The 17713-nt window shown below is 46.2% G+C and overlaps 1 protein-coding gene across 1 annotated transcript in view; it reads left to right on the forward strand.

Moving 5' to 3' along the window:
* The window catches only part of C26H10orf90 (chromosome 26 C10orf90 homolog), a 248405-nt gene that overhangs the window by 155780 nt on the left and 74912 nt on the right, over positions 1-17713 (forward strand). The window contains exon 3 of the mRNA XM_070363612.1: positions 9795-9886. Coding sequence (XP_070219713.1) covers positions 9795-9886 — 92 coding nt within the window. The remainder of the gene's footprint in view (positions 1-9794; positions 9887-17713) is intronic.

Here is a 17713-nt window from a genome sequence, read left to right on the forward strand (position 1 = left end):
GAGAACTCACGGCAATGGTGGCCTGTTGGGGGCACCGTGCTGGGTTATATTGTGTCTCTCCGAAGTTGTGCTCGAGCCTTAACCTCTGAACGGACTGGATTTGGAAACAAGGTCTTTGCAGGTGTAGTCAGGATGAGGTCATACTGGCTTGGGGTGAGCCTTCCATCCAGTGACTGGGGCCATTGTAATAAGAGAGAGTTTGGAGAAATAGAGACAAAGGGAGGATGGCCACATGAGGATGAAGGCGGACGACTGATGCTGCCACAAGCCAAGGAACGCCAGGGGTTGCCAGCAGCCGCCAGAAGCAGGAAGCGGCAAGGAAGGATGCTCCCTGCATCCTTCAGAGGGAGCATGGGCCTGCCGGCAGCTTGGCGTCAGACGTCTGGCCTCCAGGACTGTGAGACAGTAAACTCCTGCTGTTGCAACTCACCCGTTGTGCTCATTTGTTGTGGCAGCTCTAGGAAAGGAACACAGGCGGCTGCACGGATGGGAAGGCATGTGTGGTGGGGGCAGACCTAGGAACCCTGCTGAGCAGCGGTGACCCTGAGCTGTGCAGAGGGCGAGGGGTTAGCCCCCTGGGAGAGCTGGGCAGGAGGCAGCCAAGGCCATGGTCACAGAGACGTCGAAGCAGTCACATCCAGGAAGGAGAAGGGGCTCATTTTAAGGATTTCTATCTTGGACTCTGTTTTTTAATTAAAAAAAAATTTTTTTTGAAACTTGGAGAGATTTTATTAGCTACATTCATGGAAATAATACAATTGTTTTTAACTTCAGAGTCTTTGGATTATTTATTTTTTTGAATTTATTTTATAGAAGTATAGTTGACGTACAATGTTGTGCTAACTTCTGCTGCACACCAAAATGATTCCGTTTTACTACATGCATTCTTTCCCTTTATGATTGATCACCGGATATTGAATATAGTTCTGTGTGCTATACAGTGGGAGCTTGTTGTTTTCTAACCATTCTCTATATACTAGCTTGTATCTGCTCATCCCAAACTCCTGATCCATTGCTTTCGCACCCTCCCCACTGGCAACCACAAGTGTGTTCTTTATGTCTGTGAGTCTGTTTCTGTTTGGAAGGTAAATTCATTTGCATCATATTTTAAATTAAGGGATACCTTATGATGTTTGTCTTCCTCTGCCTGACCTCTTTTCATATGACGATCTCTAGGTCCGTCCATGCTGCTGCAAGTGGCGTTCTTTCTCTCTTTTTTATGGCCGGGTAATAGTCCCCTGTACATATGCACCACGTCTTGATCATTCATCTGTCAGTGGACATCTAGGTTGTCTCCATGTCTTGGCTGTTGTGACTCGTGCTGCTATGAACACAGGGGTGTGTGCATCTGCTTGGATTATAGTTCGGTCTGGATGTATGGCCGTATCCTGGTCTCCTGGAGCCCCCAGCACTGTGTGCACATGGGCTCAGTTTGTTCTGTGTATGTTTCCCAGGATCTGTTCTGGGGGGAAATGTATCCTTTTTATTAGAGTTCTCAAAGGAGTGTGTGACCTTCACAAGGTCACAAACTGATGACATCAAGGGGATTTGGGAGACCTGATGCAGACGAGGCTGGAAGGGTCACCCCTTGATTGTGACCTTGCTGAGACCAGGCAGCTCAGGCAGGATTAAGCTGATGGGATGAGGCAGAGTGTCTTTCATGATAAATCAAGACTTGTAACTGGATGTTGGAGGTGGGTGTGGAGGTGGAACCCTGGTTTCCACTGTGGGTGATGGGAGGATGGTGGCCACGTGCTGAGAAAATGGACCTGGGGGGTGAGGAGGAGGAAAGGAAAGGGGGAGGGAAGGAGACGGAGGGTCAGCGGGGGAGGAGATGTCAGTGGCGGCAGCTCAAGAGAAGCTGGTTGATCTCCTTTTGGAAAAGCTGTGTGTGTGTGTTTAATCTACTGACAATTATCTTTATTAAAAAATATTTATTTATTTGGCAGAGTCTGGTCTCAGTTGTGGCATTTGGGGTCTTCACTACAAAATGTGAGATATTTCCCTGTGGCATCTGGACTCCAGCGCACAAGGGCTCAGTAATTGAAGTGCGCGAGCTGTTTCTTTGCAGCATGTAGTATCCTAGTTCCCTGCACCCCCTGCACTGGAAGGCGGATTCTTAACCCCCGGCCCACCAGGAAAGTCCCCCCAAACGAAGCTTGCAGAGACTTGGAGGTCGCTGCTTCTAAGGGCTAGTGGCCATGGCTGGGCTCTGGGTCCTGCCTCGGCAGTGGTCTAAGACTCGGCAGGAGGACCCAGAAGGGAGGGTGTCAAGGAGAGAATGCAAAAGAAAGGAAGACACGGTAGCCAAGAGGGAGGAAGATGGTGAGAAGACCCCAGAAGTCAACCATGGGAAGGTGGTCCAGAGGCAGTGGGTAGTTAACAGGGTCAAACCTCACAGAGGTGACGGCTTTAATTCAGGGCTGAGAAGTCTTTATTCAGGTCTTTAATTCTGTCTGAGAAATATCTACTGAAAAGATTCAGACACAGTCATGTTGAAGTCAAGTGAAAATTCCTCACCTCCTATCAGACTGGAAATGAGGGAAAGCATTTACAGTCTACCAGGTGGGGATGCGGACGTCCTGTCTGGGTCCCTGATACACACGATAGAGACATGAAAACAAGGGAGCTCTCTGAACCAACGGAAGCCTGGGGTTCATCATTTACACACGACGTTGATGGATGGATTCATTAGGCAGTGCATGATGTAGCTTGTCGGCTATTTCTGCACAGACAGCTCAAGCGGGCTGGGTGCCCCGTGGGAATTGTATGCAGCTCCTTACCCATATCCCAGGCTTTGCCCAGCATGCTGCTTGCGGTCTCCTGATTTGCAGGATTCCCTCTCACACAGTCCCTGTAGACACTTCCACCTTCCTCTTTTACCTCTGCGTGGGCTGCACCACCTTCTCCCAACCCAGTGTCCCCTTTTGCCTAAGTTCACCCCATCCCACACCTTTCCCAGGTCCCTGGCTGGTGGGGCTCTCCTGGTGGCTTCCTGGGATGCCAGCTGAGTTCCTCTTAGAGTCGTGGGAAGGGACAGCATCTCACCACCTTTTCCGCCCCACCCTGGGGCCCCCATCACCCGGAGGAAGGCTTAAACTCACAGGCAGGTGGAACCTATCCCTGAAGCATGCTTTCCTCCAGGGAGGAAGTTAGATTCCAGGAGAGTCTGGTTCAAGGCCTCATGGTGTGTTCAGTTTCATGTTGCTCTGACTCTCTTAGCCTCCAGGGAGGCCTCTGTGGCTTTGGAGGAAGGACTCAGGCTGCTGGAGTTGGAATCCTGTTTCATCTTTCCAACGATCATGGAAGAGAAGCCCTCATCTGACTTGCCTGTGCCATGACCCCTCCCCGGGCAGAGGACACTGGGCACCAGACTCAACCCATTCCTTAACCAGCAATGCCTGGGTTAAGGGCATCCTTCATAGCTCAGTCAGTAAAGAAACTGCCTGCAGTGCAGGAGACCTGGGAACAGTTCCTGGGTTGGGAAGATCCCCCGGAGAAGGGAATGGTAACCCACTCCAGTATGCTTGCCTGGAGAATACCAGGCACAGAGGAACCTGGCGGGCCACAGTCTATGGGGTTGTAAGAGTCGACAGGACTGAGTGACTAAACTGGTTAAAAGTAGAGACTTTATGTAAAGAAAGACCCTGATCCAAATCTGTCTCTGACACTAACCACCTGGGCAATTGAGGTCATTTTGGGTAACTTCCTTACATTGGCAATATGACTTCCCCCTGGGGAATGAGTTTTAGTTTGTTTCAAAGTAACCGCATGCTGCCATCATTGATGGCTTCATTCTAATTAAAGACATTGAGGAAAAGTCCCATTGCCATCCCCTCGGTGTGCTCTCCAAAAGCCGTGGGATGACTGTGAGTCAGAAGAGCTCTGGCTTCATTCTAGGGCCTCAAGTCACCATCTGTGCAGGCACTTGATCGTCTAGGACCCACAGTGCCCTTGGGGTGAAGCGGCGTGAAGTGAACCAGAAGGCTCCATCGGGCCCAGGAGGTGCATTCTGCCCCTCTCCCCCGGAGTTTCTGGATCAGTGGGTCTGCAGGTCAGGAGGCGGGGCCTGACACTGTGGATTTCTGACATCACCCCATGATACTGGGGCTGCAGGTCTGGGGACCCACACTGAGAGCCCCCATGCTTGGTCAGCACAGTGAGATGCCAGCATGTCGAGTTTCCAAGAAGCAGAGCCTGGCGTGGGAATTGAGGGGCACAAGGGGGAGGGTGTCCTTGAGGACAGAACCCAGAGAGAGTGAGAGAGGCCTGATGGGGAAGCTGCGGGGGGTGACGGATGGGCTCCGGGGGCAGGCTGGCCCTCGGGTTATGCTCTGGAGCAAACCGCAGCATTGCCCTGGCTGTTGTACCCCTCTGAGTCCCCACCAGCTGTGGGCCAAGGTGGAGGAAGCCTTCTGTCAAGGACGGTTCTCAGAGAAGAGCAAAGCTGTGAGCCTCCGACAGCCGCCTCCCTGCAGCCAGGGGCAGCCTGGGGCGGGAAAGGGAACAGGGTCAGCTCCGCGTTCTAGTTACACAGCGCTCTAGTTACTAGCACCACCCAGGCTGCCTGAGTCCAGGTGCACAGGGTCCGCCTTCTGCCAGCGTCCCTTTCACCAGGATGGTCTCCGGCTGCAGAGTGAGACTGACCTGCTGACCCGCAGACAGGCAGCTGCCCCATGAAAGCTCTGGGACAGGCCAGCTGCAGGGGAAGAAGCAGACAGGCTGGCCCCTCCTGCCCAGGCAGCAGTACCTCCTCCAGAGACTTAGGCTGGGTGCCGTGGGTCCTGGGTTCTGCAGATATCTGTTTTGGAGACCCGGATCCCAGCTTCTGGAAGATGCCCAGGCTCCTGTTGGCCTTGTTCTTGGTAGCCTGCCTCAAATGTCCACCGGCTTTGCCTTAGAGATGGCAGGATGGGGCCCCACTGCAGGGGGCACTTCCTCAGTAATGATAGTGATGTGGTCAGGTGGAAGGGACAGGGGACGTGTCACCATGTGCCAGAAACTCTGCTTGGTTCTTGGTATTTGTCATCACTTATTCCTTGTAACACCCTAGGAGACAAGTCTTGTGTTTCCTCTGACACATGGGGAAGTAAGATTGACAATTTAAGAAAGTTGCCCCAAATGACCTCAATTGCCCAAATGGTTAGTGTCAGAGACAGAGTTGGATCAAGGTCCTTCTTTACGTAAAGTCTCTACTTTTAACCAATCTGGTGGTTTAGTCACTCAGTGGTGTCCGACTCTTGGGACCCCATAGACTGTGGCCCACTCAGCTTGTCTGTGCCTGGGATTCTCCAGGCAAGAATACTGGAGGGGGTTGCCATTCCCTCCTCCAGTGGAGGGGATCTTCCAGACCCAGGAATCGAACCCAGGTTTCCTGCATTGCAGGCAGATTCTTTATCGACTGAGCTATGAGGGAAGCCCAGCCTAGTAAGCTCTTACGGCTTTTGGGTCATTAATTGATCAGGCTCAATTAATGCATGCATGGCTGTAATCACACCTCAATTTTACTCAAAAACAGGCTCATAACTCTAAGTTACAGCTTTGCCATTTGTGCAGATTCCCACAAACATTAAAAAAAATTTTAATGTTGTAATCATGGGGTTCATAAGACTTTGATTCCTTCCTTTCAGTTAAAGTTACATTTTAAGAACTTTCCTATAGAGTCATCATTTTAAAGACCCTACATTCCAGCCAATACATCTACCTCAGTCTCCTCAACTAGGCTGTGATGGGTAGTATAATGGTCTCACAAGCTATGTCCACATCTTCTTGCCTAGAACCTGTGAATATATTACCTTTTAAGTGGCTCAGTGGGAAAGAATCCACCGGCCAAGCAGGAGATGGGGGTTCAGTCCCTGGGTTGGGAAAACCCCTTGGAGAAGGAAATGGCAACCCACTCTAGTATTCTTACCTGGGAAATCCCAAGGATGGAGAAGCCTGGTGGGCTTCAGCCCATGTGATCACAAAGGAGTTGGACATGACTTAGCAACTAAAAAAAAAAAAAAAAGAAAAAAATGGCAAAAGGTACTCTGCAGGTAGGATTAAGAACCCACCTTAATGGGTGTCCTGTATTATCTGGGTAGCCCAGTCTAATCAGAAGGATCCTTATAAGAAGGAATAGGAGGATCACAGAGATGTGATAATGTAAAAAAGTTTGGAATGATGAGGGATCATGAGCCAAGGAATGTGGCAGTCTCTAGAAGCTGGCTGGAAGGCAAAGGAAAACAGGGTTTCCCCTAGACCCTCCCACATAAGTGCAGCCTTGGCAACACCTTGATTTTAGCCCAGGGAGACTCGTATTGGACTCAGACAACCAACTGTAAGACAATAAATTTGTGTTGCTTAACCCACTAAGTTTATGGCATTTGTTACAGCAGCAAGAAGATACTCATACACAGACCCTGCTTGTCTGGTCTTGGCAGCCTCCCTCCTCCCTGCTAGAGATGCCACTTCTCCATAGCTAGTGTTTGTTTGTCGTTGTTGTTCAGTCACTCAGTCATGTCCAACCCTTTGCAATCCCATGGACTGCAGCACGCCAGGTTTCCCTGTCCTTCACCATATCCTGGAGCTCGCTCAAACTCATGTCCATTGAGTCGGTGATGCCATCCAACCATCTCATCCTCTGTTGTCTCCTTAACCTCCTGCCTACAATCTTTCCCAGGATCAGGGTCTTTTCAAATGAGTCAGCTCTTTGCATCTGGTGGCCAAAGAATTGGAGCTTCAGCTTCAGCACCAGTCCTTCCAATGAACATTCAGGGTTGATTTCCTTTAGGATGGACTGGTTTGATCTCCTTGCAGTCCAAGGGACTCTCAAGAGTCTTCTCCACACCACAGTTCAAAAGCAGCAATTCTTTGGCCCCTAGTCTTATTTATGGGCAAACTCTCACATCCATACACGACTCCTGGAAAAACCATAGCTTTGAGCAGACAGATCTTTGTTGGCAAAGTAATAGCTCTGCTTTTTAATATGCCATCTAGGTTTGTCATAGCTTTATTCCAAGGAGCAAGTGTCTTTTAATTTCATGGCTGCAGTCACCATCTGCAGTGTTTTTGGAGCCCAAGAAAATAAAGTCTGTCACTGTTTCCATTGGTTCCCCATCTCTTTGCCATGAAGTGATGTTCATTGCATGTTATATTTTGAGCATTGTGCTATTTAGATCAGCAGCACCTTTTTTCAGGAACTCTGTGAAGTAAGCCCCACTATGTCTACTTCATAGCAAGGAGATAAGGGATGCAGAATCACTTGCCCAAAGTCACACACATAGTTAGAAAGCCTGGGACTTTGTGGTCCGATTCCAGTGATCACTGATGTCTTGGTGTTAGAGACCATCTGGGTCTGGGTGGGAGAGGAGCAACTGCTTTGGACCCATTCATTAATGATCGTAACCAGGGTTATTTACCGAGCATTAACCACAAAGTTATGACCAACCTAGACAGCATATTCAAAAGCAGAGACATTACTTTGCCAACAAAGGTCCATCTAGTCAAGGCTATGGTTTTTCCTGTGGTCACGTATGGATGTGAGAGTTGGACTGTGAAGAAAGCTGAGTGCTGAAGAATTGATGCTTTTGAACTGTGGTGTTGGAGAAGACTCTTGAGAGTCCCTTGGACTGCAAGGAGATCCAACCAACCCATTCTAAAGGAGATCAGTCCTGGGTGTTCTTTGGAAGGAATGATGCTAAAGCTGAAACTCCAGTACTTTGGCCACCTCATGCGAAGAATTGACTCATTGGAAAAGACTGATGCTGGGAGGGATTGGGGGCAGGAAGAGAAGGGGATGACAGAGGATGAGATGGCTGGATGGCATCACTGACTCGATGGACATGAGTCTGAGTGAACTCTGGAAGTTGGTGATGGACAGGGAGGCCTGGCGTGCTGTGATTCATGGGGTCGCAAAGAGTCGGACACGACTGAGTGACTGAACTGAACTGAACTGAACCCCACATCCCATCCCTGGTAACATACAGAACCTGTAGTGCACGGATCACAAAGCTGGGAAGGAGGTGTTATTACCTGCATTTTAAGGATGAAGAGTCTCATCCATAATGTGGAGGGAGGGCAAGCACCTCCCCTATGCAGGTGAGCTCGGGGCCAAGCTGGGATGCAGAACAGGCTGGTCTGGCCCCAGGCCTGTGCTGACTGCAGAGTTCTTAAACACAGACCAGAGCCAGGAGATTTCCGTCTTCATCAGCTTTATTGTCAGTTCATCATGATGCATCGACTCTGCAAAGAAATCCATGACATCTTTCAAGTCTTATATTTGTGCTTCACGGGAAGTAATCCATGCACATCATGTTGGATGAACATCTCTGTCACTCAGTTCCAGGCTCAGATGGGGACGTAGCCACACGTCCGGGTGGATCTGATGGGGGCTCTGTTATCACCAAGGACGAGACAAGATGTGGATACGTTTTGGATGGGTCAGTGGTGGCCCTTGAAATTGCCATATCCTGATGCTTTTGCAAATCTGCCAAACTTGAAAATGCCATAGCATATCATTTCCCCCATAAGATGCTTGAAATTTTATCTAAATTCTTTAATAAACCCTTCTTATGAACTGATAAAGATGCTAAATTAGAGAGCTGCTTTCTTAGATCTCTTCTTTCTCATCATCAGCACTGGGAAAGCATTCTTTGCACCTTCTGGAAACTCACTCTCTTTGGAATAGCTGCATTGTGAAGGCAACGCTGTAACCCAGGGCTGTGTTGCAGTGAAGGCTGATCGCTACCCACCTTCTTGGGCTTGACTCACATTCCTGCTTTGGCAGCAGGACACCAGGCAGATGTCCTGATACTTCAGGCTTGCATCACAAAGTGCAACTTCCTTCTCCTCAGCTTTCCATGAGGGGTGCAGGGCAGGTTGGGTGGATGAGGAAATTCCATAGAACGATTCCATAGACTTGTCCATAGTTTCCAAGCTGGTGGATGGTGGAGCCAGGACCCGAGCCCAGGTTCTACAATTATTGTCCCCTGCTGTGAGCATGTGGACCTGAAGATATTCTTGGCTGCTGCTGTGGCTGGTGTTTATGTGGAGGCTGGTCCACGGTGTCTCATTTTTTCCTCACAATGTCATCACAAAATAATCCTCAGGTATTCCAAAGCAGCTTCCATATCAGTGTTTGAGTCACTCACAGGTCCTTCCAGAATGATTGTGTTAAGAGGTTGGATGAAAGTTGATGTTGCAGTTCAGGCATTCTTAACTCCAGGGATGTTGAGAAATCCATAGACATGATTCTCTCTTCTGCTGGGTGCAAACTCAGCACGGGTGAGTGTGTGAAGGCTAAACTTGTTCATTTATTAATATTACCGAGTCTGGGAACATAAAGCAACAGTATGGAGGAAGGCATCTTACAGCCTGATAAACAGAATAACAGTGAAGTTAGAGCCTCCATGGAGTGGGTTGGGTGGATAAGGGGAACAGACAAGGTTTTTCATGGGTCCGAGTAGCCTAGATTCACTATGGTTCATATAATACTTGCGTGCTAAGTCGCTTCAATCATTTCCCACTCTTTGCGACCCCATGGACTGTAGTCCACCAGGGTCCTCAGTCCATGGGATTCTCCAGGCAAGAATACTGGAGTGGATTGCTGTGCCCTCCTCCAGAGGATTGTCCCTGACCCAGAGATCGAATCTGTGTCTCTTATGTCTCCAGCATTCTCGGGTTCTTTACCACTGGTGCCACCTGGGAAGCCCATAATACTTGAGTAGGTGACATTAAATTTTATAGTAAAGTTATATACTCCACTTTATCCTTTCGTATACTAAAAAGTAGCAATATTATTTCCTTTTGCCTAGGATTACGGGACAGCCAGTACAGTCCCCACGATCAAATTGCCCTTAAAAATTTCCAGTCTGATGTTCCAGAGAAGAGATCTGACTTCACTGAGGTAACATATGTTTTTAACTCCTAGAGTAGGCAGCAAAATGCAGCCAACTGTAAAACGTGATCACTGGCCTACTTGTGATGTGTTTGCATTTTATTTTGTTTAGTCATAATTGGGATCAACGCAGCAGAAAATCTAACCATCATGACTAAGACTTTACGTTAAAGTATGCAGTGTGTATCCATTCATCCTTTTATAATCTTGACCAATAATTTGTAGATTTGCAGTATCAAAGGAGAGTATGGTGATCAAATCTCAACTTTAAACCAAAATTAATCTGCTGGAGAGGACGGATGATGCCATATGGCATTTTGAAGGTGGATAAGAGGTAATTTGAAATCTAACAAGCTAGCACAGGTTGTTACGACTGCAAAAAATGTCAGCGATCTCACACAGGGAAGGAAATTAGAGGTCATATTCACAAAATGAAATGTTTCTGATGCTAGACAATAAGGAACTCTGTGTACACAGTGGTAATGTTGACAGCATATCGCATGCCAGACTCTGTCTAACTGACTCTTTTCACCTTACCACAAACGCAGGGAGGAGAGACCACTGGCTTTCCATGTCCATGGATTCTTCATCTGTGGGTTCACCCATCTGTAGATCGAAGCTATTTGGGAAAAGAATCCCAGAAAATTCTAAAGAGCAAAACTTGAACATACTACATGCCAGTTTACATATCGATATAACATTTATACTGTATTGCAGGCTATAAATGATCTAGAGATGATTTAAAGTAAACAGGAGGATGTGCATAGATTATATTGCAAACACTCTGAAATTTTACACAAGGGCCTTGAGCATCCTTGGCTTCTGGTATCTGAGGAGGTGGGGTCCTGGAACCAACCCCCATTGGATTCTGAGGGACAACTGTATTGTTATTATACCTATTTTGCAGATGATAAAATGAAAGCTTCAATAGCTCCAGTAGTTGCCTCAGAATCTCACAGCTCATAAGCTATCTGGGTCCAGAGCTTTTGTTCTGATCTTGCTCAACAAGGCCGGTGTAGAGAAAGTCTCATTCCAGTGAACAGAACTTGAACTATGGACTTTCTGCCTGAGAGAATTGTCCGAAGTGTTATAGTTTACAAGGCATCTCTTGGCTTTCACAGATGATAATTCTGCTGCCAACTTTGTAATTATGAGAGAAAGTGGAATTATAAGAATTGATCCCTCATAGCATTAATGTAGCCAAGGTAAAAAATAATTTTGCACCCTAAATACTTATCTTAGGTATTATCCTTTAATTTAACTTTGTGTTTAATAAAGTTCAACATTTCCTCAGAGATCCCAGGCTGAAATCTCACACAATGGATGAAGGCCACTATTCTGAGTCCTGAGATTTAGTCGTCAATATTTAAAGCCATTTCTATGTCGGACACGGAGCTCCCTATCTGAGATGTGCAGATGTGTAACTATAATTAATGTGCTTCCTGAAAGCAGGAACAAGAACCCCAGGTTGCAGGGAGGGAAATGAGTTGGAGGAGCCATTGACCACTGAGAACCATCCCTGGGAGGAGATGTCCATTAAGAAGTGGAGGATAATGTGGAGGTCAGCCGCTGCTTTTTTAACAAGAAAGATACCATCTGAAGATCTTTCCCACCTGTTTTTCACATTGAACTAGTAAAGTTTAGCATTTTTTCTGGTTGATGTTAAAATTAATCAGTTTGGTCATTCACGATACAGATCTTTGGACCCATGTGGCTGGATCTCAATAATACACACACACAAACACACACATTCATATACTCACACTTGGTCATTATCTATAACTGGGCTAACTCTCAGAGACCACACCTTCTAAACATCTACTTTGCAATTATCTGGATCCTCTGCTTTGATCATGACAGTAGTGTGACTTTCAAATTTCCCTCCTAACTTTGAGCTCTTAAGGCTTGTCCCTTGGTGGGTGTTATAAGGATGCTCTAAGATGATGAACACTCCAAATGGGTGCCCTTCCTTTGTAACCACCATAAATCTCTGCCTCTCCTCCAGAGCCTCCGAAAGATTGATCACTTTTCCTTTCAAATTCATCGAAGCCATAGAAATGATATGTAGGCACTTCTCCAGCCAAGTGATTACTTAAAAGGAATGAATTATGGAACTGAGTTTTATTTAAAAAAATTTTTTTTTAATTTTCCTGATAGCAAAAATAATGGCAATTTCATATAGACACTTAGGAAAATGTAGGAATATATAAATAAGGAAATACTTACGTATTTCTTTCCCGTATTTTTCTCATGCATTTTTAAACATGCAACTGTAATGTATATCAACATTTATAGTGTTCTTGTATTACATAACATTTTATCACAGGCAACTTCCCATATCATTTAAATTCTTTGTAATCCTTAGTTTTAATTTCTACAGAATATGAGGCAGTCGTGCGTGCCATGATTGACTTACCCAATCCTCTTTGAAAAAACATTTAGATTCTTGCCAGATTTTCACTGTCATATATTACACTGCATTGAATCCTCTGGATTCTAGTGAATGTGTAGAAAGATAAGAGCTGCAGGTTGGAGAGGGAGAAAATCTCCAACTTTTCCATTTTGTCTTAAAACCATCTTTCCTTATTGTTACATGCCAGAGGAACATTTGAGAACTTACACTTAGGATGAGATGCCGCTGGGTTGGCAGATGACCTAGAGAAGATGATTTTAGATCCCCCGAGCGGGAGTGAGCCGCTTGCAGCTGATGCAAAGGTAACTTCAGAGTGTGTCGGGAGGTGGCAACAGAGGCTCCACTGGCAAATAGAGTTGTGGTTTGCAGAGCAGCTATGGAAAAGGAAAGGACTGTCTCACGGAGAATAATACAGACTTCAAAGCCATACATTAGATTTGATGCTGAGCTACATTCATTTGGAGAAAATAAATTGCTCCAGGAATAGAAGCACCCTTACTTACTCCCGTGGTTCAGGATCTGATCTTCCTGCTCACCTGCTGTTTATTTCTCTCATCCTTCAACTTATGAAACGGAGCCCTTCTTAGTAATATGCCTTAAGGCATAAATATAAAGTTAAAAACAATCAATAAAATGCATAAAGCTATGAAAGTCATTATCAGCACTATAGAATCATGTTTGAAACATTTAAAAGAAATCGATATCTTAAACAGCATTTATGAACGAGAGAGTGTTGTGTGGGATGGTCAGGAAAGGGATGATTTACTACCAAAAGCCTGATGTAAAACCCAACTCATTTGACCTCTCTCTGACCTTGAATGTTCCACTTTACACACGAGATTATTTTCTTCCTCTCCAATCAACTCTTACATCAGTTAATTTTATATTAGATAAAAGACATCTTGTTTCAAAGCCATGTTCAGTTAACCAAGGACAGATGGAGTGACACCTTGAAACAGCTTAATTGGGGAAGATATTTGATGTAAAAGATGTGATTACTTTTAAAGGAAGTTTGTCCTGTTTGAAAAGCGCTAGCTGGATAGGCACACCAAGTGGCCCGTCTGTCTCCTCTCTTTCTTGGTTTCCCAGCCCAGAAGAGAGCAGGACGTGATGTGATATAGTGGAGTCTGTTATGGACTCAACTGTGCCCCGCCCCCCCCACAAATTTATATGCGGAAGTCCTCAGTCCTAGAACCTCAGAGTGTGTGTTTAGAGCAGGGTCTTTAAGGAGACGATTCAGGCTCAGTGAGGATGGGCCATCATCTAATATGACTGGTGTCTTTGTAGGAAGAGTTTAGGACATAGACATGCGCAGAGGGAAGGAACTCTGAAGATACCCGGAGAAGGCTCAGAGCTGCTGGCACCTTGATCTTGAACTTCTAGGTTCCAGCTGCTGCTGCTAGGTCACTTCAGTTGTGTCCAACTCTTTGTCACTTCAGTTGTGTCCAACTGTAGCCCACCAGGCTTCTCTGTCCATGGGATTCTCCAGGCAAGAGTCGTACCCACTGGAGTGGGTTGCCATGCCCTCCTCCAGGGGATCTTCCTGACCCAGGGATCAAACCTGCATCTCTCAAGTCTCCTGCATCGGCAGGCAGGTTCTTTACCATTGGTGCCACCTAAGAAGCCCTCTAGAACTGTGAGAAAATAAAATTTCTGTTGTGTAAGCCACACAGATTGTGGTACTTTGTTAAAGCAGCCCTAGGAAACTGAGGCTGATTTTTAGGAGCTTAGATCTCATCTTTAGTTATTTACTAGGTCTCAGTGAGAAAATAGGATTTCATAAATAAAACTGCCCATACAATCGTGATGTAGATTGAAGGGCAAAGAATACAATGTTTCCTTTTTAATTTCTCTGTTTATTGGTTGGGGCTTTTGTCAAAACTGAGTCTAAACACCTGAAAGAAATTCAGTAGACTTTAATCTAAGAATCCTTGGCCTGGCAGTTTGATGACCTGCTTGATGTGACCTCCAGTCTGTTAATTCCATGAAGCTAGGAAGTTCCCTCTGGACCCATCACAGAGCCTGGCACATAGTAGGTGCTCAGCAAATAGTGGATGAGCAAATAAATACAGTAAGTTCCCTGCCTACGAAAAAGTTCCATTCCAAGGGCATGTTCATAAGTCCAGTCTGTTTGGAAGTCCATCAAAGTTAACCTCGGTACCCAACTAACATAATCTGTCTAGTACTGTACTGTAATGTGTTTATAATATTTTTTCACACAAGTAGTGTATACATAAAAACAAATGGAAAAAAAAAACATTTTTAATCTTACAGCATCTTGAAAAATACAGCAGTATAGTACAACAGCTGGCATACAGGGGCTGGAAACATGTTTACATCTTTGCAAGCTTGCAACTTGAAAGTTCATATGTAGGGGATTTACTGTAAATGGTTTGACTATGACTCTATGTTATGAATAACAGAATTTGCGTTTAAAATAATTACATTTATTCTACAGTCATATTAACAAAATTTCAATGTATTAGGTATGTAATGGGTTGTTTCCATTGATGCAAGTCAACCTCAAATGCATTCATTATAAATTCCAGTAAAATATGCACAGTTTCGATATAAATACCCCCTCATGCCTCCATAGGTTTGCTTACGTCAGATATCCACTAATTTCTGCTAACTCACAAGACAAGTTATACCCTGGAGTTACATAGAATGTTCATGTCTTGGGAGGTACTCCCACGCCCATCCTTGGTTTTGATCTCCACAACTCCCGTATGAGGTAGTGAAGGCAAATGGATTTTCCTTTGACACTGGGCTTCCGTCAGCATTGACCTCCCTGGAACAGGGTCACTCTGACTTCTGGATTGATGATGGAGCTTCAGAAATAAGTTCAGATTCACATCATTCATGTGAGACTTCCCTTACCTGTTTGCATCTAATGGGATAAAGTCACAGTAGCACTTGCAGCCCCAAAGTAATGAAACGGTGGTTGACTCTCTGGCCCATCCTCTGGGCCTCTAGGACCTCCTTCTGTAAACCCACAGCCCTGAGGTATCCGTCTAGTGTGGGCTCTCTGACTCAGCTCAGGCAAGCAGCCGGCTTGATGCAACGAGAATCGTTTTCTGGTCTGCCCTTGTTCCAGGTGAGATGGCCTTCACCCACTCCTAGAAACACACCCCTCATTTCTGACACCCCTTGTTTATATCAAGGCCAAGGCTCTCATGTGATCTTGAGCCTAAAGGATGGAGTCCCCTTTAATGCTGGGGGCCACAGTACGAGGCAGCCTGGCTTCTCCACGACAATTACCCTGTTTGTCCCCTGGCTCTATAGCTGTGGAAACCAAGGCTGCCTCCACGGTCCTGTGGCCAGTCTGGAAGCCCCTGGCCCAGCATCCTCTCTATCTTACTGTGCAGAAGACTCACCTGGCAGATGCTTAAAAATACAACTTCTGAGCATTATCCCCTGAGATCCTGACTCACCTTAGGTCTCTGGAGGGAGGGGTTCAGAAATCTGCATAAGACACAGATTTAAATCCCAGGTGTTCTCTCTGCAGGTGCTCACTGGCCCAAACTTGGGGAGACTTGCACTCCAAGACCAGTGCTGCCCCGTTTCCAACATGGGTATTTGTTTTGCTCTTGGAAGACCAGTGTCAAAGGAATTCCTCCTGGGTGTGATTAAGCACTTTGTAGATTGCATGGGAGCAATTATTATCAGAATGAAATTTTACTAAAATGGGAGCAATGATATTCAAGTCAAGTGACCTGGGGTGTATATCAGGTGAACTTCGGTTTTCTTGTGAGTTAACGACAGCCCTGGGACGTGCTGTGTGCAGGGTCAGGGGATGGGAGGGAGGGGTCTCGAGCATCCCAGTGGCTCTCTGCGTTGCCAGCCCTGCAATCAACTGGAAGCTTTAGAGAGGTTCAAGACTGGGGAGGGACACATGTACACCTGTGGCTGATTCATGTCAATGTATAGCAAAAAATATTGTAAAATAATTAGCCTCCAATTGTAATAAATAAATTAATTTAAAATAAATAAAAAAGCACCAATGCCTGGGCCCCAACCCCAAGGATTCTAAATCGTTGGAGAGGAGGCCTGAGCATTGGGGGTTTTATAAGCACCCAGGTGATTCTGTGTATCCTGGACTGAAAACCACTAAAGAGGAGCCCCTGCTTTAGAGAAGAGGTTCAAGCAGAGCCTGGCTCGCACTGGCCATCTGGAGAAAGGTAGCCATGATGTTTCTTATTATCATTGGCTGTGCTGCACAGCATTTGAGATCCTAGTTCTCTGACCAGGGGTCAGTCCTGTGCCCCCTGCAGTTGGCTTGTGGAGGCTTAACCACTGGACTACCCGGAGCTGCCCTGTTTCCGCCATGGATATTTATTTTTCTTTTGGAAGGCTTTACTTTGTTTTGTTCTTTTATATTTTCTTGGCCTCGCCACATGGCATATGGGATCTTTGCTCCTCAACTAGAGATCAAACCCCGACCCCCTTTAATGGAAGAATGAAGTCTTGACCACTGGTTCGACAGGGAAGTCCGGTGTTTTGCTTTTTTAAAGGGTGATTTTCAAGATCACGCTCCTCTCCATTTCTTCTTATTCACCTAACTCTTGTCATCTTTTGAATTTGCAACTTCCCACATATCTTTACTTTTCATTTTTATTTTACATTGGAGTGTAGTTGATTTACAGTGTTAACATGTATCTTTCAAATGTTAACACCCGTGAGCTAATGGAGATTGCCATGAAAATAAGAAAACAAAGGAAAAACCGAGAAAGACAAACTGTCCCTCTTCCCATGTCTAATAGCAAGGATGCAAGGAGTCTTGGGTGCTAAGACCTCATGCACGGGTCCTCCAATCAAAAGTCCAGCTGGAGGAGAGCATTCCAGTAGCTAAGTGAATGCATGTGAATCCTGCCCTAAAGAAAAGAAAAAGCCACTGCACTTTCTTATCCCATTTTAGGAGAAGAGTATGATCTGCTCTCATCAAACACAGGCCCTCCCCTGTTTGGAAAGACCAGCCACCCCATGGCTCAGTCCGCGGTTTTCCATGAGCTCCCTGGGTCACCTGCATCAGGCTGCCAGGAACGTTGGCTAAAATGCAGATGCCTGTGCCCCACCCACAGACCCGCAGATTTGGAGCCTGGGAACCCTGCAGGTGTAACATCCCAGGTGATCCTCAGGTTCCTTGGCGTTAACGAGCTGCTGCGGTCAGTGCTGAGCACAGTTACGCCTTCAGGCCCCCGAGGTGAAGCTCCCGCAGCCAGCGTGGGGTGAGCAGGTCCCTGGGTTATTTTGGGTGCCTTGCAGTGTATGCAAGGGTTCATCTAAAGTGCCTCAATAAGTCAACACAGAGGCTCAGAACCCCGAGAGCATCCCCTGGTGCTGGACGCGCACAGTCTTCCGTGTGGTTTTCTGCAGTACTTCAGGCACACGTGTGATAAATTCAAAATGAGGGCAGTCTTCTT

Source organism: Bos mutus, chromosome 26, assembly GCF_027580195.1.
Source record: "Bos mutus isolate GX-2022 chromosome 26, NWIPB_WYAK_1.1, whole genome shotgun sequence".
Lineage (NCBI taxonomy): Eukaryota > Metazoa > Chordata > Mammalia > Artiodactyla > Bovidae > Bos > Bos mutus.